At 40.5% G+C, this 22,398-nt stretch overlaps 2 protein-coding genes across 4 annotated transcripts in view; one reads left to right on the plus strand and one right to left on the minus strand.

The window, feature by feature from the left end:
• The window catches only part of cep89 (centrosomal protein 89), a 23,714-nt gene extending 4,662 nt beyond the window's left edge, over positions 1 to 19,052 (plus strand). The window contains exons 10-19 of one of the 2 annotated variants that reach the window (XR_015100516.1): positions 140 to 190; positions 629 to 712; positions 783 to 889; positions 3,471 to 3,586; positions 3,706 to 3,886; positions 4,804 to 4,959; positions 5,146 to 5,287; positions 6,596 to 6,720; positions 8,092 to 8,181; positions 14,586 to 14,639. Coding sequence is in view for 1 of the 2 variants with exons in the window: in XM_086107643.1 (XP_085963769.1) it covers positions 140 to 190; positions 629 to 712; positions 783 to 889; positions 3,471 to 3,586; positions 3,706 to 3,886; positions 4,804 to 4,959; positions 5,146 to 5,287; positions 8,092 to 8,181; positions 14,586 to 14,734; positions 15,849 to 15,924 (1,152 nt within the window). In the remaining variant the exon portion in view is untranslated. Of the gene's footprint in view, positions 1 to 139; positions 191 to 628; positions 713 to 782; positions 890 to 3,470; positions 3,587 to 3,705; positions 3,887 to 4,803; positions 4,960 to 5,145; positions 5,288 to 6,595; positions 6,721 to 8,091; positions 8,182 to 14,585; positions 14,735 to 15,848 lie in introns of those variants that run through there. The other variant, XM_086107643.1, reaches the window with a different exon arrangement.
• LOC147207956 (E3 ubiquitin-protein ligase RNF182) lies at positions 9,991 to 14,589 on the minus strand. Of its 2 annotated transcripts, none has more exons than XM_086107647.1 (2): positions 14,473 to 14,589; positions 9,991 to 11,228 (listed from the first exon to the last, which is right to left on the minus strand). In XM_086107647.1, the coding sequence occupies exons 1-2, from the start codon at positions 14,529 to 14,531 to the stop codon at positions 10,475 to 10,477; spliced, it is 813 nt and encodes a 270-aa protein (XP_085963773.1). In that variant the 5' UTR covers positions 14,532 to 14,589; the 3' UTR covers positions 9,991 to 10,474. The 2 variants fall into 2 exon arrangements, with proteins under 2 accessions (XP_085963773.1, XP_085963771.1); XM_086107645.1 differs by having other exon boundaries at positions 10,042 to 11,214.
• Positions 19,053 to 22,398: the final 3,346 nt, after the last annotated feature.

Genomic DNA, 22,398 nt, shown 5'->3' on the forward strand with positions numbered 1-22,398 from the left:
ATCCCACTTTGACCGCATTTCTTCCATTTCAATTCATTTGACAGCATTTCGGTCTGGCGTCAGGTCGTGAGCATTCCTGCACAAATTTGACAAAAATTGCAATCTCTCGTTGACTGTGTTGTTATAATTTGTGTTGCAGAGCTCCAGATTAAGCAGCCTACCAAAGACGGGCTCTCCTCCTCCATGGCTGGTTAGTAACTGATGAAAAATGCTCGGAGTAAGCTTAGTGCAATACTTTGTGATAATTGTTGCATATAAATCAGGCGATTTATCTTGAAAGTCATGTTGATGGCTCACAGGCTCTCTCGGTTGTTGCCAAGACGACAGTGTCAGCTGTTAAAGATAGCAATGGAGGAGCCAAGACACATTTCAGATGTGTTAGTGGTGGCATATCAGTTGTGTTGTTATCACAAAATGGTTTACAATGATTAAGCCTTTTCCAAAATGGCTGACAAGCAATTTAAGGGAACAGCTGCATTTTAAGATGCGTAATATGAAGGGGGGGGGGGGGGGGGACCATGAAATAAATGTGAGTGTACATGTTTATTTCATGTGCCCTGCGGTTGGCTGGCAACCAGTCCAGGGTGTACTCTGTTGACGTCTGTCCTTGTGTCCATGGTTGGTCTAGGTGGACATGAAGTATTTGTCTCCTCTGATGTTGGCCTACGAAGATATGTTGAATGAGAAAGACGCTCTCCTGCGCACTGCTGAGGTAAGACGCATCACGGTTAAGCCAATTAGTTTTATCAAGCCTGACCACAGAATGTGATTGATTGCTGCAGGAGGAGGTGAAGAAGCTTCGGGTACACGTCGAGGAGGTGGTGAAAGAAAATGAGATGTTTCACCGTGAAATGGCCAAGAAGACTAGAGGCCTCAGCCAAGAGGAATGGTAAATACAAGACACAACCTCATGTGTTACATTCTGTCATGAGGTTGTTGCTTTCTAATAGATTTAGACCAGGGATGGGCAACTATCGACCACACTCTGAGTGGCTTATAGATAAGATAAGATAAGATAAGAAAACCTTTATTCGTCTCGCAGTGGAGAAATTCCCAATTCACAGCAGCAAAGTTATGAAAGGAAGAAGTAGAACAACAAAATATAGGAGCTGTTGGAAAGGCAGCCACTCTCGCGGCGCCATTTTGAAGTCAAAATAACAAAACACAACACAACACATAGGACACAGACAGTCGTGCAATCTTCACCACTTTTCTGCATACACTTTGTTGTCTGAAGCAGTTATAGATGAAAGAGGAGAGGATCAAAGTGTCCTTTCACCAGTGGATCAGAGACGTCATGCTGAAAATGTGCACACGTCTGCTACAAGCTAAGTTTTGAAAGCAAACACGAAGCTGTAGCGTCCATTGACGAAAAGAGATTAGTTCACTTCTCCCGTCCCACGTAATCCGCTTCAAACTCCAAGCCGCGACTCCCAGTTCCAAATCCGCATCGGCGCTCCGCGCTAACGCTCCTTTCTTCTCATCGTCGGCTCCTCAAGCCTTACATCCATCCAGCCGCAGACCGTTCAACAGCACCGATCTCTCCGCTGAACAAAGCGGGGCTGTGAAAAATGCTGCCCATTACAGGTGCAAGACACAAGCGCCCCGGGACTGTCCAGCAACGACAGTCAAATGGCGCCGACATTCCTCCCAGTCAAAAACAGTGCTGGTATACCCATGCTGCCGAGAAGGCGCAACCACCAAGCACAGAGTCTCCTCCTTGATGAATGTCGTGGCCAAAAAATGCTGAAAAAAGTCCACATCAGGTCCACACGACGTAACAACAAACACAAAGTGACAAAACAAACACAAAAAAAAAAAAAAAGCAAGGCTCATGAGAGCACTTGCTGACGGCTGCCTACTCGGGCGCCATCTTGACTTCAAAGATGACTAAAAATACTGTGGTACCTCTACTTATGAAACTAATAATAATAATAATAATAGATTTTATTTATAAGCGCCTTTCAAGACACCCAAGGACTCTTTACAATAACATCCATCCATCCATCCATTTTCCGAACCGCTTGATCCTCACTAGGGTCGCGGGGGGTGCTGGAGCCTATCCCAGCCGTCTTCGGGTAGTAGGCGGGGACACCCTGAATCAGTTGCCAGCCAATCGCAGGGCACACAGAGACAAACAACCATTCACACCCACACTCACACCTAGGGACAATGTAGAGCGTCCAATCAGCCTGCCATGCATGTTTTTGGAATGTGGGAGGAAACCGGAGCACCCGGAGAAAACCCACGCAGGCCCGGGGAGAACATGCAAACTCCACACAGGGAGGCCGGAGCTGGAATTGAACCCGGTACCTCCGCACTGTGAAGCCGACGTGCTAACCACTGGACCTCCGGGCCGCCTCTTTACAATAACAAAAAACACAAAACAATACGGGTTGAGCAGCGGCAGCCAAAACGCGCCAGCGTTCACTCAACCCGAAAGTCAGAAAGAAACAAGGGAGGGAGAGGGGGAGAAAAAAAAACCCACGCTCGAACTACCCTCATTTGAGGATAATTTGAGTGAGGCAAAAAACTCCTGCACAAGCATATGACAGTTACAACAGGTCACAAGTAATAACATTATTGTACTGTTAAAGATACCTGGCAAAAAAGTAATTTCTGAACTAGAAAATTTGTAAGTAGAGACACGGTTTCCATGTAAATGCCCGAATCCATTCCAAGCCCCCCCCCCCCCAAATTCTGACATAAATGTTTTTAAAGCATAAAAATGCATCAAAATATGTAAGAAATACATGTTAGAATTCGATTATTGCCCATTAAATGAGAGTTGTGCATAATGTGAAAAACAAAGAATAAAGAATAAAAATGATGCTCATTTCACATTTAACTGCATCCTCATCGTTTTTTGCCCTCTTTAGTTCATGTTCTCTCTCAGAAGTGTTTTTTTACTTGGCGTTTTGTAAAGAACTGATCCAAGGACGTTTGCTTTTGTCGGCTTTTAACAATCCTTTGAAAATATCCAAGGCAAACATCAGCATCGTGAGCGATTGCCCGACTGGTGAACACTTTTTCTGGGTGATTCCCATTTACGTAAAACTGTCGGAACACCTCATTGCCTGAGGGGCGAATGATGAGGACGCTGCATAGACACATATGGATCTATCTACATACAGAGACACATACGTAGTGGTCCCTCTTAGCCAATCGGATGCCAGGATGATGCTCGGGGGATAGCCAATGGCAGAGCAGCTCTAAGTATGTTGCGTTCAGGAAACTTGGAGCTGCGAGTAGCAGCCCATACTGTATTTCTATGTTTTGTATCTTGAAATTTCTTTCATAACAAGAGGCGTTTCGTAACTTCAAAATTTCGCATGAAGAGAAATTAAGTAAGTAGAGGTACCACTGTAGTAAGATTTGAAATTGTAAGTCGGAAAAAAGAATGTGTTAAAAAATGGGCTAGAGATGATGAAAATTGCATAAGGAAGTTGTGTTCGTGTCTATGTGTGCAGCCACCAAGTGCAGCAGCAGGCCATGCTGGTGCTGCAAGAGAATCAGCTGCTGATTGAGCAGCTGGAGGCTCTGAATGCCAAGACTGAGGCCGAGCACAGCAAACACCTGTCTGAAGGTCTCTGATGTCTCTGATCTACCTACCCATCCAGCCATACGTCCATCGTCAGTCTTTGCATCTGTCATCCATCTATTTGTCCTTCCATACACCAGTCTACCCATTCTTCCCCTGTGCAGTGTCCAGAGTGTCCAAGCAGCTGATGCTGCTCGAGGCAGACAACCAGCGTTTGCAGGAGGAAGTGGACGAGAGTAGAAGGGAAGCACAGCAAAGCGAAAGGGAGGTGCTCACTCTGAGGACCCGCCTCCAGGACGCCGTTACCTGGGACGAGCACTGCAGCATCAGCGGGAATCTCAGGCGGTACGGCGTTGCATTACCTCTGCCAGGGCGGGTTATGATATCATCACCTTAACTGTTATACAGTGCGTCCGGAAAGGAAATCACAACTCTGTATTCCAAAATTTAACACACGACACTCTGACAACAGAAAAAGAACAATGATTTTTTCTTTCTTTTTAAAATTACATCAATAATTGAACACAGCTTTTGCTATGGTTTTGTGAATTAACCTCAGGTGAATCTTGTTTTCTACAGCGTAATTTGAGTCAACCTGTGTTAACTTCTGTTGACTGGACATGATTTGGTCTCAGAGATCATGGGTAACTCACACCCCTGCCAGACTCTTCCTCCACTCCTCACTAATGTTTGAAGAAGGCATTCACAGGTTCCACTGAGGTTGTGAGGGGCAAGAGGGTTGAGTGAGGTCTGGCTGTGATTGACACCAGCAGTGACAAACTATGACCTAAAAAAATGTATTACTACGACAAACTGTGCCAAATAAACTAAATCCTATGCTGGTAATCAGTAACCTGAAAATGGATAAAAAGATGACTATTGCAACTCCAACTCGCTACGGAGGGGGTGTAAGAGACTGAGCCACTTGTTTACCCCATGGTGGCAGAGCGGCTACGTTTATATACATTATATAATTGATGAGCGCAAAAAAAAAGTTGATTTGGGGACTCTAACAGTCACTCTCAAAACACAAACCCAGCATGAAGTCAATGGAATTGACGATAGAAATCCAAGGCAAGATTGTAGAAGATGCAATGCTAATCTGCAGTGTATAAAAAAGTACCAATATCGCATTAATCCAAATTAGTTGTTGGTCCGAAGTGATATTTAGTCAGTTGAGCTGCTTTCAAGGTGCATTGGGTGTGGCATGCTTTCCCCTGCGGCACCAAGTTCCATTTTCTGGTTCTTATCACACTTTTCAGGCAGCTAGAACAGGAGCAGAGCAAAAACAGAAGTGAGGTGGATGAGGCGCAAGCCCTCCGCCATCAAAATCAAAGCCTGCGAGCGGACAATGCTAAACTGATGGCGGCTGTGGAGAGGGCGCAGGAGGAGCTAGAGAAGAGCAGACAAGCCAACAGGTGAATGTGACCGCAAGTTCGTATTGAGCAGCTTCTCCATTTATCGAGCAATCATCCGGCTATGATGCATCGTGTAGCCATCCGTCCATGCATCCATCTAGCCGCTATCTGCCGATGAAATATCATCTGCTGATTTTGCTTTCTTCGGACAATTACTGATTCATTTTTAACCCCTACCAATTGCAGAAGGACAAAGAGGCATCTAAGCGCACTGAAGCAGCAGAAGGACGAGTGCGTGCTGAAGGAGGGCAAGACGCGCACTTACCTGGAAGCCGTTGTTTCTGTGGCGGATCACATCTCGCAGGAGCGTGACCAACTTGTACACATGGTGCGAGATGACTATGCATAGTACATGTGATGCACACTGTATGCAATGGAGCCGGAATCCAATAGAAAATAATACGGTGGTAAAAAAAACAAAAACAAACAAACAAGCAAAAAACGCACACAAAATGCTTGAAGAGCTAGGAATGTGCACCATCCGCAAAAAAAGGACGGCCTTGTTTCTTGTCTCGGCCTGATATGCTGGGTGTTATGACGCTACGTCGCTACATGTTATCATAAGATCTTAAAACCTTTAAATCCAACTTTGAAGTTGGATTTAAAGGTTTTAAGATCCCACACTGGCAACCACAGACCTCTGAAGTGACAGATAAACATTTGAACCGTTGTGTTGCCTGACCTTACGCAAAACATAAACCGATCAGGCGGGAGCTCAATTCACTGGGCCGATTTATCTTTTTTTGTGTGTATATGTGTGTGTGTGTGTAAATGGAAGCTTCAACACAGGCTTTTAAGTTTTTGAAGAAGAAAAGTAGTGTCGTCATTTGTTACCCAAGTTATACAGCACTGGACAGTTTTAATGGATTTTCAATTTGCTATAAACGGCAGGTACCTTATTTTACATTTCCATGACAGTTAAATATTCATCTACTTTAAGTTGACATTGTGCAATTTTTCAGCAATGTCAAAACAGTTTCCGATGTCTGAATAAAAACTGATATTCTTTGGACAAAATATACAAAGAATTAAGAATCGCAGAACATTCAAACATCTACATATCAGACACTGCTCTTAATCAACTCAGTGTCCCATGCAAATGCTAAGTATGCCTACCGTTACCATAATGTGTATGTATGTATGTATGTGTGTGTGTGTGTGTGTGTGTCGGGGGGGGCGGGTTGTCAGGACTAGGGCATTGAAACAAAACAAGCACTACTATGTGTTGCCAATTTAGTAACTTTTCGAACCCCTCCAGCGACTCATTTTCAGAAAAGCAACAAATCTAGCTACATATTCGACTTACTACCTTATGCCGCTTATGAGAAGCTAAAACTGCACAACGCTAATCTTTGCTCACACTGTAGCTCCGCTCATATTTTGGCTCTCGCATAATTTTACTTGTACTGTAATAGTACATGTAGTCCGGTGACTGGACTCTGGTTTGCAAATTTTCTCCTTTCCCGGGTGCCATGTAATGGCCCTAGAAACTCAGTGTGGGGGTGAGATTATGTAACTGTAAACTTTTCTGTATGATGTTTTCATTATTGAATGCTGTGTGTAGAAGGGGGAAAAAGACCCCCCAAAAAATCAAAGTGAAGAGCAGTGAATACCTTTTCTTTTCTTTTTTTAACAGGACTGAGTGCAAAGAATGTTGGGAAAAGATTGGCCATGGTGGATAGAAGCAGTGTAGCCTCAGATTTGGAACAAACGTAGCATCAGTCAGCAGCCGAGCAACAGTGACTCGAAGAACATGTGCAGGTAGATGTCCTAGTGGGAAAATTAATTTAGCCTAACTGTCGGTATGTGTGTAGCCAAGATGTAAACCCATATTCAAATTTTGGTGTCAAATCCAAATGTTTTCAGTCGATAATAACTACAAATAAAGACATAGATTCCACTTTGCTGCGCATACCATTGTGGAGGCCTTGCCTTTGTGACAACTGTGGCACTGTAGAACACACTGGACTGTTTCGTGTGCGGCACGACACTTTGAAATGTCACCACATTCAGATTTTTAAAAAGCGGCAGCACGTCATGTGTAGAAGGTCAGCCTGACACACGCCAGTACAGATGGAGCATAAAATGAGCCAATTTGTGTGTGTGCAGTAGCTAAGAGTGTGTTGTCGCTTGTTATCCGAGTTGTGCACATAAACGGCTTTGGGCCATTCGAGACATTATTCTCCTAACATCTAACAGCGATTTCAAGTTGACATTTTCTTTTTGAAGGGGTTGTAGACCGAGTGCAAAAGCGATTAGCAACGATTTGCGAATTATGGATGTGTCCCCTATAAAATGTTTACAATTGCCGACACAATTTCTTTGATATACAAGTTCTATGATATTTTTCCGATGTATGAATATGACCCATCGCTCAGCTGAGTTTTATTTATTTTTTTCATCTTCAATCGACATTGGTTTCCTTGTAGTGGAAGAACAATATTGGTTGGTGGGGTTACACAGCATTCGACGTGCTTGCAGGTTACGTGGAGAGCAAATGTTGCTAAGATTCTGTGTTATGTTTATACAGTACACTAATGTTGAGTGCAATTTTTCTTATGAAAAAACATATTAAAAAATGAATTTTGCCGCTGTCCGCGGGGTGGCTGGTACAAATTAATTACATTTCCATTTATTTTAATTGGGAAAGACGATTTGAGATATGAACGGACAAGTATTGTCACATAACCATTTCAACTCATATCTTAAGGCACACTTAAGTCCAAAAAAGCCCCAAACCATGATCCCAAAACACGTTAATATAATTTCAAGCTTATCTTTGAAACAGATGGCTTCCTGATTATTTTAATTGGAAAGAAAAATCCACGAAGCTGCTTTGTAAACCATATAAATAGCAAGTCCTGGTTTCCTATTAGCCATGATTATGTTTTGGGCTCATTCATAGATAAGTTGTTTTAAGATTTGACAGAAAAATTACAAATGCCTGTATATGTGAATGGGCATAAATAAGTGCAATCCAAAGCAAGTCGTTGTTCGTTAGGTTCCACAGAAAATATCGCATGTCGGTGAGTTAATGAATGGTGATTGTAGTCTCGGCCGGCTGTCACTATCTCCTTCAAGTTTCTGTTGCTCAACTCTTGCCTTCCTGTCACCCCTCCACTTCCTCCACAGGCGTCCATACTGCAGCAGGAAAAACAGGGATTCATCGGCAGCATCCTGAGTGGGACCGTCCGATTCGGCAAACTGCAGGAGCGCGTCAAGGTGAGTTGCTCTATTGCAGATGGGCTGCACACTGAGCTTTTAGTCCTTTAGTAGTGCATTGATCCCCCCCCCCCCCCAAAAAAAATCATTTCTCTCATGAAGTAATTTGTTTGTTGAATCATGAAGTAAATGATAACATTAAAGATTAATTTGTAAGATAAATTATTTGACATTTATTTTTAGATTTATTTTATTACATAAATTGTGAATTAAAATATTTATATTTTTATTCATATCATTAAGGCACTGGTTAGTTGATTTACTCCAAATACTGCAAAAGGAATATTGTCAAAATAAATAGTTTGCCATACAATTAAAAAAACATAGTAAGTGGTTTATTAATGCAAGTGAAATTCATTAGAATTATTATTATAAAATTGAAATTATTTAATATTATAATTCACTATTTTACTTATTCAACATACACATTGTAACTTTTTTTTTAACTGCATATTCTATTACGTCCACTTGAGCGAAAAAACGGGCCCGTCAATGCTCTATTTGCACCTCCACAAACAATAAAAATATTAGCAAACATATAATGTTTTCGTATTGATCGGTGTACTTCACAGCCCCCCCCCCCCCCCCTGTCTTTTCTTGTCGGTCACCGCACAATTGATGAACGTCAGCTGTCACCAAAACATCCTTCTCTCGAGAGGGTTCATTACGCCTCCGAGGTCCTTGATGACTGTGCGGTGGCCAGACGAGCACAATCAGGACAGTGAAAGGAAATATGAGCTGTTTGTTATACAGGCTACTGACTCCAATTAAGGATCATTAGCATCCGCTTGCCAGTCATTACCACGCTCGCACGCCATGACTTTGCAGTGAGGACTGCAATTTAGTTTGCGTTCATCTCTCAAGAAGCGTTGCTCGCTCACACGAAGCCGATGTGCGCATTCGACAATCGAACATGAGAGCAGATTAGTGGAGTATGTGGTTTGGAAGGCTCATATTGGTTCGAAAGCAAAGCAATCAACGCAGCCTCGCAAGACTTTTTCAAGAAAGGCTAAGTGCCACTTAGTCACCCTGACGTCATTATCGCCAGAGCCAAGACAGTGATCAGTGTCCTATTAGTCAAAAGGACAAAATGTGCGGAAACGCTCACAAGGCAACTGCAGAGTCACAAGTTTCTCATCAAATTGGTGAAACCTTTGTGCCAGAAATGCAAAACAACTCAAGCTTTGACTTTGTGCAACCTTGCATGTATAAAGTTATTCATTGGTCTGTTGAGCAACTCTTTGACGGTGACTGATCGTTTGAGTTAGGTGTGTTGGAGGAGGGAGACGTCTAAAATAGGCTGGATAGGGGGCTCTCGAGGACCGGACATGGGCACCCCTGGTTTGCTTATTTGTTTAGTTGGTAAGTTAGTTTGCCGGGCTGTTTGTTAGTTGGTTAGTAAGTGAGTTTAGTTAGTAAGTGGTCAGTTTGATTTTCATTTGGTTGGTTGGAATTTTGGTTCGTTGTTTACCTCATTGCTGAGTTGCTTAGCTAGTTGTTTGGTTATTTACTTGCTTAGTGTATTGGATTATTTGTTAGTTGGTTTGTCATTGAGTTCAGTGGTTGGTGAGTCGGTTAGTTGGTGTGGTTGATTAGTTGTTCACTGTTTGATTTTTCGAAATGTGGATTGTTTGTTGGTTAGTTTGTCTGGGAGTTAGTTTTGTAGATAATTTATTGTTCAGTTGGTCCATTGGTTGTTGACACGATCAAATCAGTTAGTTACTTAGAAAGTTTAGTTTGTTGCTTATTTGTCAGTTAATTGGCTCTTTGGTTAGCTGATTTTAAACAACCATTGTTTTTTGTATTGTATTTTTGTATTTTAAGACATGTTTTTAAATTGTTTCATGCTCCATAATACACTTGGCAAACGACCAACAGACACAACGATGATTCATGGGCAGTTATAGAAAAAGAAAATCCTCACTTTATTGAGTCACCAAGTTGTAGTTATTAGCAGGACCAGCAGAAAATCAAATGAGGTAAAAACCTAAGTTGAAAAAACCCCCATAAGCATTACATAGGAGGGCTTTACCACCACAGTGATTTTCCTAAAAATGCAGCATCTTAATTGGAAATGTCTGAACCATTCAGTAAATCACATTCATCAGATCATCCCCACTCTTCCAGAAATGAATGTACATTTTCACTGTACATGCGTTAACTATTTTGTGGGAATACATCGAGAGCCTATTAGGGTGGACGTCTTCGACCTGCCTCTAAATGCACAAACTCTACTGATGGGTGGTATTTGTCTCCGTCCCTATTACCACTGCCGGTTTTGTTTGGCCAGCGTTCATCCCCTGGAGGAGCAATCGCACATGCCCTGGCACAAGCACTGGCAGAACCCATAGACCAGACACACCGTGAGACTGGACGGCACCAAACTGACACACACGATGCCAAGAGTCACCCTCTGAATCACCAGCAAGTAAATCCCAAGAGGCAGGGAGCCAAAGTACAAGAAGCCCAGTAGCCACACCAGGATACGTGGGACGTGGTTGCAGAATTTGGTCAGGGAGTCCTGGTCCGCCTGCCCGTTGGAACCCGCCGACAGCGATTCCACGTTGCGCTCCAAGTCGGAGCTGCTGTTGGGACTCGGGTAGCGCTGCGGCTCCCTCTGCACGTCCATGATGGTGATAAAGAGGCAATTGGATGAGTCGCGGGACGGGTTGGACGAGAAGAAACTCTTCGGGGAGAGGACCACCTCCTGGTTGGGGCCCAAGCTCCAGGATTTGTTGCGTGGCCTTAAGCGGGACATGATATTGGCGTCGTCGGGCAGGGCCGATACCTCGTACTCGGAAATCTGGGTTTGGTGGCGACAAAACGGGCAGCAAATGCAGCCTGTGCCATCAGCAACATAGAGTATCTTGACCAGGCAGCGGGCGCACACCCGATGGAGGCAGTCCAGGAGTTTGGGTCGGCGGTTGTTTGCATTGTAGCGCTGGTAGCAGATTTTACATTCCAATTCCTCCGATGAAGAGCGCTCCTTTTCCTCCAACTCAACCTGAGGGCAGCTCATCTTCCAGCCGAGCTCTGAAGCAGACAGACTGAGGATCAATAACAATTTATGTAGGGTTAGGGGCTTAGGGTTAGGGTTATGGCTCAAGTGGTAGGTGGTGTCAGGGTTATGGTTATGGATAAGGACTGGGGTTATATGTTGGGGTAGAATTTGGGGTTACAATTGTGGTTTGAGGTAGCATGAGGGGGAGGCCCATTTTGGGGACCCATTATCAAATGTTTGTTTTCATTTCCTTTTCACAAATGTTCCATGGTTTTCGTGTGGGCTGTTTATGGGTTTGTATTACGTTTAAAAGCCTCAATTTTCCCGTCCCTAAGACAATTGCTTATCGCCTGCAATGCCTCCATAAAAGCCATCATGTCACTTCATCATTCTATCACCCGAGCAGAACTGATGGACACTTTGGCATTCATTGCCGTTGTCATTTACCAAATGAGCTCTTAAAGAACCAGAACGCTCCCAAGACGTAATCTATAGATCCCCATTTTCTCCCTTCATCTGAAACCATGTGCACACTTCAGGACTCGCTCGCTTCAACTACCACCCAAGACCACAGTTATCATTTCAACCTGCATGGATCCAAGCAAACATAACTTGACCTGTAACAGGTATTTATTTGTGTGTGTGTGTGTGTGTATATATATATATATATATATATATATATATATATATATATATATATATATATATATATATATATATATATATATATATATATATATATATATACATATTTGTCCATTGGTGCCGTGGATCTGCGCATGCAGTGGACACATCGGCAAACACAAATACAGTGGGGATACGAGTAACACAATTTACGAGTATTTCAAGATCAACACCATCGTTTGGATGAATGATACATTTATTAATTTTGCGTTGACATCAGTGCCAACTTAAAATATGAGCTCTGTGCCAGTGAACCCAGTTCTCACTCCACAGAAAGCGCCAGTTCAGCAAATATTGACAAATTTAAAAAAAAAAAAGGCTTTGGTTGTTTAATGCCTCTCACAGTTGAAATTTCCTGTCACATTAAACAAAAAAGAATACAACTTGTGGTTTTAAAACAACCCCAGAGCTTTGCCTTTGGAAAGTAGCTCAGTTTCATGCTAGTAAACTGTCACGGACATGACACTGGTTAGATACTCAAAAAAGTGATGACAAAGTCAAAGTGTTGTGAGCGCCCGGCTGAGACATCAGGCCAAATATTTCTTACTTGTGCACAGATGGAAAAAGTATGTGACAGTGTAGGGACACTACATTGGGGGGGGGGTAAGCTTCTATATTAGAAGTCCTTATACCGAAAAAATAACCTTATATATTGAATGACCCTCATTTAAGTACGCGCATATACCTAAATTAAATTCTGCTCGGCTCGTGACGCATTTCACCATCTGCACATGCTTTTTGGATTAGCTGCTATCTGTTGGCTCCATTTTTCAACTGGTTAGCACCATGTAAAAGCCATTCAGTCTTTTAGTGAATTTGGTTTGTTACTTAGATTCACACTTCAGATGCGGGTTTTTTTGGGGGGGGGGGGGGTACACCCAATAATAAGGACATTTTCTATACTATGTCCCCTTCACTGTCAATACTAAGTGTTTTAAGTGATTCGTATTAACAGACAAAAATCAGGTGTTGTGGTTACCACGATTACAGGACAAACAAACCACATCTTAACATCATTCAACCAAGTGAGAGCAAATAATCTCCTCTTTACGAGCTGTCATCCTGAGGGGGAAAGAAACACAAAATAATTGACATTTTTCACTGCAGGCAATTATCTTTTTGTCTGGTGGAAGGCCGGCCTTAAGAACACAACTGACAGAAGTCGATGAACTCCTCTGTGAAGCGCACAAGTAGTCTGTCATTTTAGAGTAAATGCTCCCTTTTTCCGAGATTTTGGACATTTTTAGGGCTTCTGCCACAACAAACTCCGCATAGAAAAGTTGCCACCAAATTTTCAACAAGTACACCAGACCGTGATGCTAAATTGCGAAAATTGTGACGTTTCGTGGTGGCCTTATGGACTGAGCCTGGTCGCAAAGTTAAGAATGAATAATTACCACGAAGAAAAATAATAAATGAGGAGATTCCATGCAGCACAATGAGTGAGTGCTTAGCGTATCTGCGTCACGGTTCTGTAGTTCAGGGTTTAAATTTTGACACTGGGTCATGAAACCGATTAGCCTATGTGCCTAAAACAGAATAAAAATCTCCTAGCACACTTAAGTGAAGTTAGCCACGACATTTAAATCTTGCCGCTGTCTTGCGAAGTGCGCCGCACAACTGTGCACATGGATGTAGGCATAGCTTGATTGCTAACAGCAAATTGTGCTGGTAGAAATTGGCCAAATGATCATCACTAAGAAAGCTGTTCCTTGGCTACGTCAGCTCGTCCGTGTTTCAGGCCCACCCGAAAAATCTGGATAACTGGGAGGGTGAAAAAGATTTCAGGCTGTATCCCAGCAATGCAGTACTAAATTTCAACACTTCATATATTTAGAAAAAAACACCCCAAAAAACACAGACATGTCTATATGGGGTCTAGAGATTTGAAGATTTACTGGAGTATAATTTGAGTTCAACATTTTTCTTCCAACATATTTAAATCTAACCTTTGCTACATTTTTATTTCCCTTTATTCAAGGAGAGTTTCAACTATAAATCATGTTAATATTTCAACTATGCATAATGTTGCAATGGCTTCCAATAATAAGTGCAAGTATATTTTAAGAATAAAACCCCTGCCTGTGTAATACCAAAGCAATACTTTGGTGTTGGATGGGGCTTTGGCCTAAACACAAGCAGCGGTGAGGTGAGTTTTTAAATAAATAACCCAGGACAGGTTCCCCAAAAATCCTTGATATATCCACAAGAAATGAATCGCAAATATGCTCGGGCAGCTAAAATAGGCCCCGGCTCACCCTCAACTCTACTGGGATGAGGACAAGTTCTCGAGAAAATGGATGGATGGATACGATTCCCATGGGATGCTTAGACCCTAGTTACAGCTTTAACAAACATGTAGACATACAAAATGCCAAACATCATGTTCAAAATAATCACTCCTTAAAAGCATCATCATCATCATCATCATCAGGTCAACTTGGTTGAAGCAGTTGGTCAACATAACCTGTTTGAACGTGTGTGTGTGTGTGTGTGTGTGTGTGTGTGTGTGTGTGTGTGTGCGTGCGTGCGTGAGTGAGTGTGAGAGAGAGAGAGATGCACATCTGTTGCTACAGGACGTCTGCACATATCACCACAGCACTCACCTTGCTCCGGTGCTGTTGCTGCGAAGTCGTCCTCCTCCATGTGCATCCACCTCCCTCATGGCAACCCCCTCTCTCTCTCTGTTTCTTTCTCGTTGTCTCGTTCTCTGTCTCAGGTGTACCGCAGGCTGGCGTCCAGCCGACTGGCGGCGCTGGAGGAGGCTGCGGCGGACAAGGCGGCTTCTCACCGCTGGGAGATGCTCCACCTGCAAAGGCTGCTGGGAGAGAGGCAGCAGGCGGAGGAGAGGCTGCTGCAGTCCAAACGGTAGGAAGAGGAGGAGGAAGAAAGGCAACAAATGAGGAGAGGGAGGAGCGATTGATGCAGTGGAGAAAAGAGGTGATGGTTGCTGAGGGAGGAGGATGCAGGAGAGAGGGAGGTGGAGAGAGCGAGACAGAGAGTGATGCACTCGACAGTGTGAGATGGGAGAAAGGAGGAGCGGGAGAAAGAGGGAGGAAGAAAGGGAAAAGACAAAATAGTTGAATCAATTTATTGAAATTCAAAAAGTAGGAGGGAAAGGAGGAGAGCTGCAGTGGATCTCGGAGGAGGAGAGAAAGCGGAGGGAAGGGTTGAAGAGGAGAAAAAGATGAAAGGGAGAAGCATGCAAAAGGATGAATGGACGATTGAGAAGAGAGGAGAGACAGATGCGGGAGAGTGAGGGGGAGAGCGAGTGATCCAGCTGATGGTGTTGAGGGGAAAAAGAAACGGAATAAATTACGAAAAAGGAGGAGGGGAAAGGAGCATTAGTTCAAGATGGAGGAGAGAGGAGGCGAAGGACAGAGAAGAGAAATTGTTGCAGTTCTGAAGACTGAAGGACAGGGAAGAGCGAGTGTAGAAATGACTTCATAAATATGAAAGGGTGGAGGAACAAAGATGAAAAGTTGAAAGAGGAGAAGCTGGAAGAGGGGCGCGAAAGAAAGGAACGACACACTGTTGCAGTTATGAAGAACAGAGGAGAGGAAAGAGAGGACGAGGAGGAAAAACAGCAAAAGTTCTCCCGTTGGAGGAGAAAGGAGGAGAGGCAAGAGAAAAAAAGGGAGGGGAAGAGCCACGACATCAAAGCGGGCGAGTGACAAATATGTACTTTAAAAATAAATAACAGAACAAGAAAAATGTCCAGTTTTATTTGGGACGAAATTGTAAAATAATTAATGAAATTTACTGTATAATTCAGGAAAAAAAATCTGAATATGAAAAAAGTCAAAATTTGGGGGGAATAAATTATGAGTAAAGGCATGGTATAGTTTTCATTTTAAAAAAAACCACGGCAACGTAATTTTTAATAACTGAATCGCAAAAGTGAGAAAAAATGTGTCAAAAAAGACAACGATAGCACATGTAGACAGAGTCGCACCTCATGACGTGACTTTTTCTTGTTCAGCGATGTGGAGGAGGAGCTGGAGGTGGTGTGGCAGGCGGCCACCAGGGAGAACCAGCAAATCAAGGAGAGTCTCTGACACTCCGGGCCCACCGGTGACATCCTCCTGCGGGCCTTTGCCGACCCCGTCTCCCCCGAGCGTCCACTGAGCTTCCTCAAAGAACAGGATTGTGATGATAAAACCAGACAAGGTCTGGATATCTACAGCTAGAAGAGGGCATCGCGCAGGAAATCATTTCTATTCATTTAGACATGATTTTGAAAACTTCTGTGGCAACCCTATCCCCGGTCCTTTTTTCTTTAATGCTTGCGACACTAACAGTAACTACCAGGACACTGCATATTCTCAGTTGATCTATCGAATGGATGCCAGGAAATCATTTTGATGACTGAGGTGGAAAAAATGATCTTGGAAAAAAAAAAAGGATGTTGACAGAAATGCGGTGTACATTTTACAAGAATAAAATCGGAATATTTTAAGAAACAAATGTTTATTTTTGTCAAGGATGAAATAATCTAATTGAGTAAAAATGTGTAATTTTAGTGGAAAGATAATAAATAGTCTTCCACTACGATTCAATACATCTTTATTTATATAGTGCTTTCACAACAGCTGCATCTGTAACAAAGCGCTTTACAGAACATTTCATGTAAAGTAACAAAAATAATACAACAGAACACGACGTAAAACATGGACAATAATACAAGCGTAGCAACTATTCCTGCATACACCTGCTTATAAAATCATGAAACTTTGAGTGAAACAAAAGTCAGGTCGCCATTGTTACTGAAAAATGGTTCTCAACTGACCTACCTGGTTAAATCAAGGCTATATAAAATAAGTGTCATTTTAAAACGTAATATTATAATGGCCATAAAAATAAGGATCAAAAGTAAAAATGTGTGCATACAAACATAAGTGTCATTTTAAAATGTCATATAATAATGGCCATAAAAATAAGGATGAAAAGTAAAAATGCGTGCATCCAAAAGTGAGAAAGTGTCATGAGAAGAAATTCATTTAAAAAAAAAAAAGTGACACACACTGACATTTTTTTAGGACGACAAAGTCACAAGATTATCTGAAAAAGATTTTGTTTCACGAACAATAAATGTATTCAACAAATTAGAAATATCACCAGGAGCAATGTTCTTATTTTTTATTTTTTTGGTTTTGTTTTGATCTGGTGCCCACACAGTCAAATATTTTGTAGTCTTTCCAACTGGAAGTGCCGTGCATACGTGTATGCATATGTGTTTGAGTGGGACAGAAAGAGGGAGGGTGCATGCATGTGGGTGCTTGTAAATGTGCTACACATGCTCACTTCTCGTCATTGTAACCTTTGAAGCTTCCTGTGTAGCCAGTGCTGAAGGGGGAAAAAAGAATGCTGCTTCATTCTCAGGATTAATTCGGATTGCGCAAGACGCTATCATCCTCCTCGTACTTCACGCACCTGCAGGTAACAGATTTTAAACTTCTTTGAACTATAGTCTGTAAACCAGGGATGTCCGCACTTTTTTGTTTGAGGGCCACACTGAAATTCTCCAACTTTTTGAAACACGCTAAAGTCAGTCAAAAATGCAATCATATATTGTCTGTGCTGTCACGTTAATTTCATCAGCTTTGTGTTAAAGGTGTTAAGGCATCCATGTGTGTATGTATATGTATATATTTTTTTATAATGGCCTACTCTTCTTGTACAACGTGGACATGTAATTGGAATGAAATGATGATGCCACATTTTGATCGACCTAAGGCACTTTATTTGTTCATTTGGAAAGTTGGGCTGTATTTATTGAATAAAAGTAGGCTGGCCCACTGAGAATTCTCCCGATGCTCCAGATTGGCCACTCCAGGCTGATTGTGTGACAACATCACGTTACATTTCATTTTGTATGGATAGTAAAGTTTTCATGAATCACTCCATGAGAGTGTTCCAGCTCTCCCAAGTCCATGTAAAAAAAATGCGCACAGTACATTCAAGAAATGCACAGACAACAGAGAGATGCAATTGGTTCATATAGAAAGAAGACACATGCAATGTTACATGGAATGATTTAGCATACATAGCCAATAGGCAGGGCGCAACAGCCCGGGACAAAGTTTGTCTATCAAACTTTCAAACTTCCTTGGTACTAGATAAACTTGTTACAGACTGGTTGGTTGTGTTGTATTGATGAAGCATTATTTGTTTGGAGCTGAATAGAGCACACAGCCCCAAGCAGGTGCATTGGGTCACTTAGGGGGTGGAAGTAAGTTAAATGTATGCAAGCCTCAAGTTGTTACGTTTAAGTTTCAAGAAAGGCTCAAGTTGCTATGGAAAGAAAAAAAAATAGATAAACGTGTTACAGACTGGTTGGTTGTGTTGTATTGATGAAGCATTATTTGTTTGGAGCTGAATAGAGCACACAGCCCCAAGCAGGTGCATTGGGTCACTTAGGGGGTGGAAGTAAGTTAAATGTATGCAAGCCTCAAGTTGTTCCATTTAAGTTTCAAGAAAGTCTCAAGTTGCTATGGAAAGAAAAAAAATAGATAAACGTGTTACAGACTGGTTGGTTGTGTTGTATTGATGAAGCATTATTTGTTTGGAGCTGAATAGAGCACACAGCCCCAAGCAGGTGCATTGGGTCACTTAGGGGGTGGAAGTAAGTTAAATGTATGCAAGCCTCAAGTTGTTACGTTTAAGTTTCAAGAAAGGCTCAAGTTGCTATGGAAAGAAAAAAAAAATCAAGCCAGTTAAGTCAATAAATTTTAAGCACGTTATTTGCTTAAAGCAAGTCATACAATAAGTCTAGTACAATACAAACTTACTTAGCGCACGCGCGTGTGTGTGTGTGTACATATATATATATATATATATGTGTGTGTGTGTGTATATATATATACAGTATATATATAGAGAGAGAGAGGATTTTGAGAGAGAAAAATGTAGTCACTTTTCAGATGATTGTGCACCATAATGAAATGTGGATTTTACATGATTGTGAAAGTTTTCGTGTTGTACAGTCTAATTAAATAAAGAGGATAAAATTGCCAAATATTGACTAAAAGTTAAAAATGGTGACTTAAAATTTCTTTGATTTTATCTTGAAAAAAAAAACTCTTGTACAACGCAACCAAAAATGCTTGTGTTAGGGTTCACTATATGACTGCTGGGTTGAACATCACACAGAGTCAATATCAAAAACATGTACAGTATGGTTTCATGTTACTGTTTTTTGGAGTACAAGTCTTGTTGTTTTACTTGCGTGGACTGTGGTCTCTCCGCGCATACACACACTGCCTGGGTTAGTCTGGCCAAAGCAGTTTGTTTGTTTTGTTTGTTTGTTTGTTTGTTTATTGAACATAAAACATATATACAGTAATAATTTGACAGAAAATAAGGTAGATAAAAAAAGTAAAAAGAAAGAAATCAATCTTCATTCAACAGTTATTATGTTCAAGGGAGTAGGAAGAAGTAAAAAACTTATCTAGTCCTACCCCGTTATGTGATTGTATCTAATAAATCATTTTTATATCAATCAGAAAAGAAAAAAGTAAGAAGAAAGAAGTCTCCATTAAGGCTCATACTTTACCCTTAACCGTGATATTTTTACAACTTTTGGTTTGTATCGGGATTATATACTTCCACACCCTGACACTCTTGTGTCAATTTTCTCTTGTATTCATAATGGATATTTATATACCTTTCTCTATTTATCAACTTAGTTCTGATTTATCATTATATTTAATGTTTTGAATTTATCATTTTAACTCTGATTGATGTAGGTTGTTTGTACTATTCTTTTGAATTTGTTTTTGAACTCAGCAAGCGATTTACTCATTTTCAGGTCCGTTTCGAGATTATTCCACAGATTAACACCTTTGATAGATACACTTCTTTGCTTGATGTTTGTTCTTGTTCTGAGTTTTTTGAATAAATTGGTACCTCTTAAATCATAGCTGCTTTCTCGAATTTCGAAAAACTTCTGAATGTTTTGGCAGAGCAGGTTATTGTGTGCTTTGTACATTAATTGGGCGATTTTAAAGTCAACCAGGTCATAAAATTTCATCGTATTTAATTTGATAAATAGTGGATTTGTGGGTTCCGTATATTTTGATCTATTAATAATTCGAATTGCTTTTTTTTGTAGGTTGAGAATAGGGAGTGTGTTTGTTTTGCAGGCATTTCCCCATATTTCCACACAGTAGGTCATATATGGTAATAATAATGAAGTGTACAATGTGTACAAAGATCTCTTATTTAGCACTTCCTTGGTTTTGTAGAGGATCCCTACGGTTTTGGCTATTTTTCTTTTTACGTTATCGATATGTGGCTTCCAACATAGTTTTGAGTCTATTACTAATCCGAGAAACTTGGTTTCATACGCTCTTTCTATCTCAATTGAGTTTACCATAATTTTAGCGTGGTGTTTGATTGGTCTTGTGCCAAAAACAATTAACTTCGATTTTTTCAGGTTAAGTGACAATTTATTTTTGTCGAACCAGTTTTTTAATTTGTTTAATTCGTTTTCTACGGTTGTCAGGAGCTGTTTCAGATTTATTCCAGAACAGTAGAAAGTTGTATCATCAGCAAATAGGACACATTTAAATTGTTTTGAGACCTTGCAGATATCATTTATATATAAGATGAATAGTTTTGGACCAAGCACTGACCCCTGAGGAACTCCGTGAGTGATTTTCAGTTGATTCGTTTTTTTATTGTTGAGTTGCACGTACTGATATCTGTTTTCTAAATAACTTTTTATCCATTTATAAGCTACACCTCTAATGCCATATCTTTCTAGTTTTTTCAATAATATACTGTGATCTATTGTGTCAAAACCTTTTTTTAGATCTAGGAAAACCCCAACAGTAAATTCTTTGTTGTCTATATTAGTGGCTATTGCTTCCACAAACTCCATAACTGCCATTGAGGTGGTCCGTTTTTCCCTGAAGCCATATTGATTCTCACTTAACAGCGCATGCTTTTGTATAAAGCTATCAAGTCTGCGAGAAAATAGTTTTTCTAATATTTTTAAAAATTGTGGTAGTAGTGATATTGGTCTATAATTTGTAAACCGATGTCTTTCTCCACTTTTATAGATTGGAATAACTTTAGCAATTTTCATTTTTGATGGAAAGATACCAGCTTTGAATGACAGGTTGCATATGTGCGTGAAAGGTCGCACTACATATTCTATAATCTGCTTTATTATTGTCATATCAATATTAAAGCAATCAGTTGACTTTTTATTTTTAAAGGTTTTTATAATATTTGATACTTCTTGTTTTACAGCAGTAAGGAACATCGTGGAGGAGTTTTTTTTCTACATATCTATCTATTTCAAACAAGTTCGTTGGATCAGGAATTTGTTTTGCTAGGTTACTGCCGATGTTGACAAAATACTCATTAAATTCAGTTGCTATTTCTGCAGTTTTTTCCAAAATAGTATTTTTGCCTTTGATAAAATACTCTGGATAATCCATTTTTTTAGGACTATTTCTGATTACTTGGTTAAGTATCTTCCATATTTCTTGTGTGTTACTTTTATTCTGCTCTAATAGTGCATGATAATGATCTCTTTTACTGGTTCTTATAATATTTACTAGTTTATTTTTATAGGTCTTATATTTTTTTTCTGCTTCTTCAGTTCTCAATTTTAAAAATTTATATAAATTGTTTTTCTTTTTACATGTGTTTTCTATGCCTTTCGTTATCCATGGCTTACTTGGGTCTTTATACTTTTTGGAGACTTTAGTTAATGGAAAATGTTTATCATATAAGGAGATTATGGTAGACTGAAATACTTCAAACGCTGTATTTGGGTCTTCGTTTGAGTAGACCTCGGTCCAGTTTTGTTTTTCTAGGTCTTGCTTAAAGGCGTCGGTGGAGCGTTGGGTTCTTAGTCTTATTTCTGTTATGTGAGTTGTTGACTTAGCTTTTCTATCAAAATAATTATGAAAAACTGCAAAAACAGGTGGGTGGTCACTTATGTCATTAATGAGAAGTCCACTTTCCATTTTATGATCAATCTTATTTATAAATATGTTATCTATTAATGTGGCCGTGTCAACTGTTATTCTGCTAGGTTTCAGGATTACTGGGAAAAAGCTGTTGCTGTACATAGTATTTATGAAGTCGGTTGTTTTATTGTGTCCATTTGGGTTTAATAAGTCAATGTTAAAGTCACCACATATTCGTGTTTTCTTATCGTTGTTGTAACTGAGCATATCTGTTAGTTTTTTATTGAATGTGTCAATACATGATCCTGGTGTCCTATAGATGCAACTTATGATGATATTTGATGCCTTTTTATTATGTATTTCAATGGTTAGACATTCCATTAGGTTTTCTATTGTGTTTGTCAATCTCTCGATTTTACTGCATTTAAGTGCTTTGTCTACATATATTGCAACCCCCCCTCCTTTTTTGTTTTCCCTATTAGTTGCAAACATTTCATAACCTTCTATTTCCATTTCAGTTGTTTTATCTTCATCAAGCCAAGTTTCTGATATGGCAATTATTTTAAATTTATTGAATTTAGTCAGGTATTCTTTGATTTTTGCAGT

Source organism: Hippocampus guttulatus, chromosome 3 (assembly GCF_054856545.1).
Source record: "Hippocampus guttulatus isolate MCC_2025c chromosome 3, RoL_Hgut_1.0, whole genome shotgun sequence".
Lineage (NCBI taxonomy): Eukaryota > Metazoa > Chordata > Actinopteri > Syngnathiformes > Syngnathidae > Hippocampus > Hippocampus guttulatus.

Excerpts from the sequence above, each read along its gene's own strand:
- LOC147207956 (XM_086107647.1), bottom strand. The coding sequence starts at position 14,531 with ATGAGGGAGGTGGATGCACATGGAGGAGGACGACTTCGCAGCAACAGC. Across the intron at positions 11,229-14,472 it reads AGCAACAGCACCGGAGCAAG|TCTGTCTGCTTCAGAGCTCG; the intron begins GTGAGTGCTGTG and ends ATTGATCCTCAG.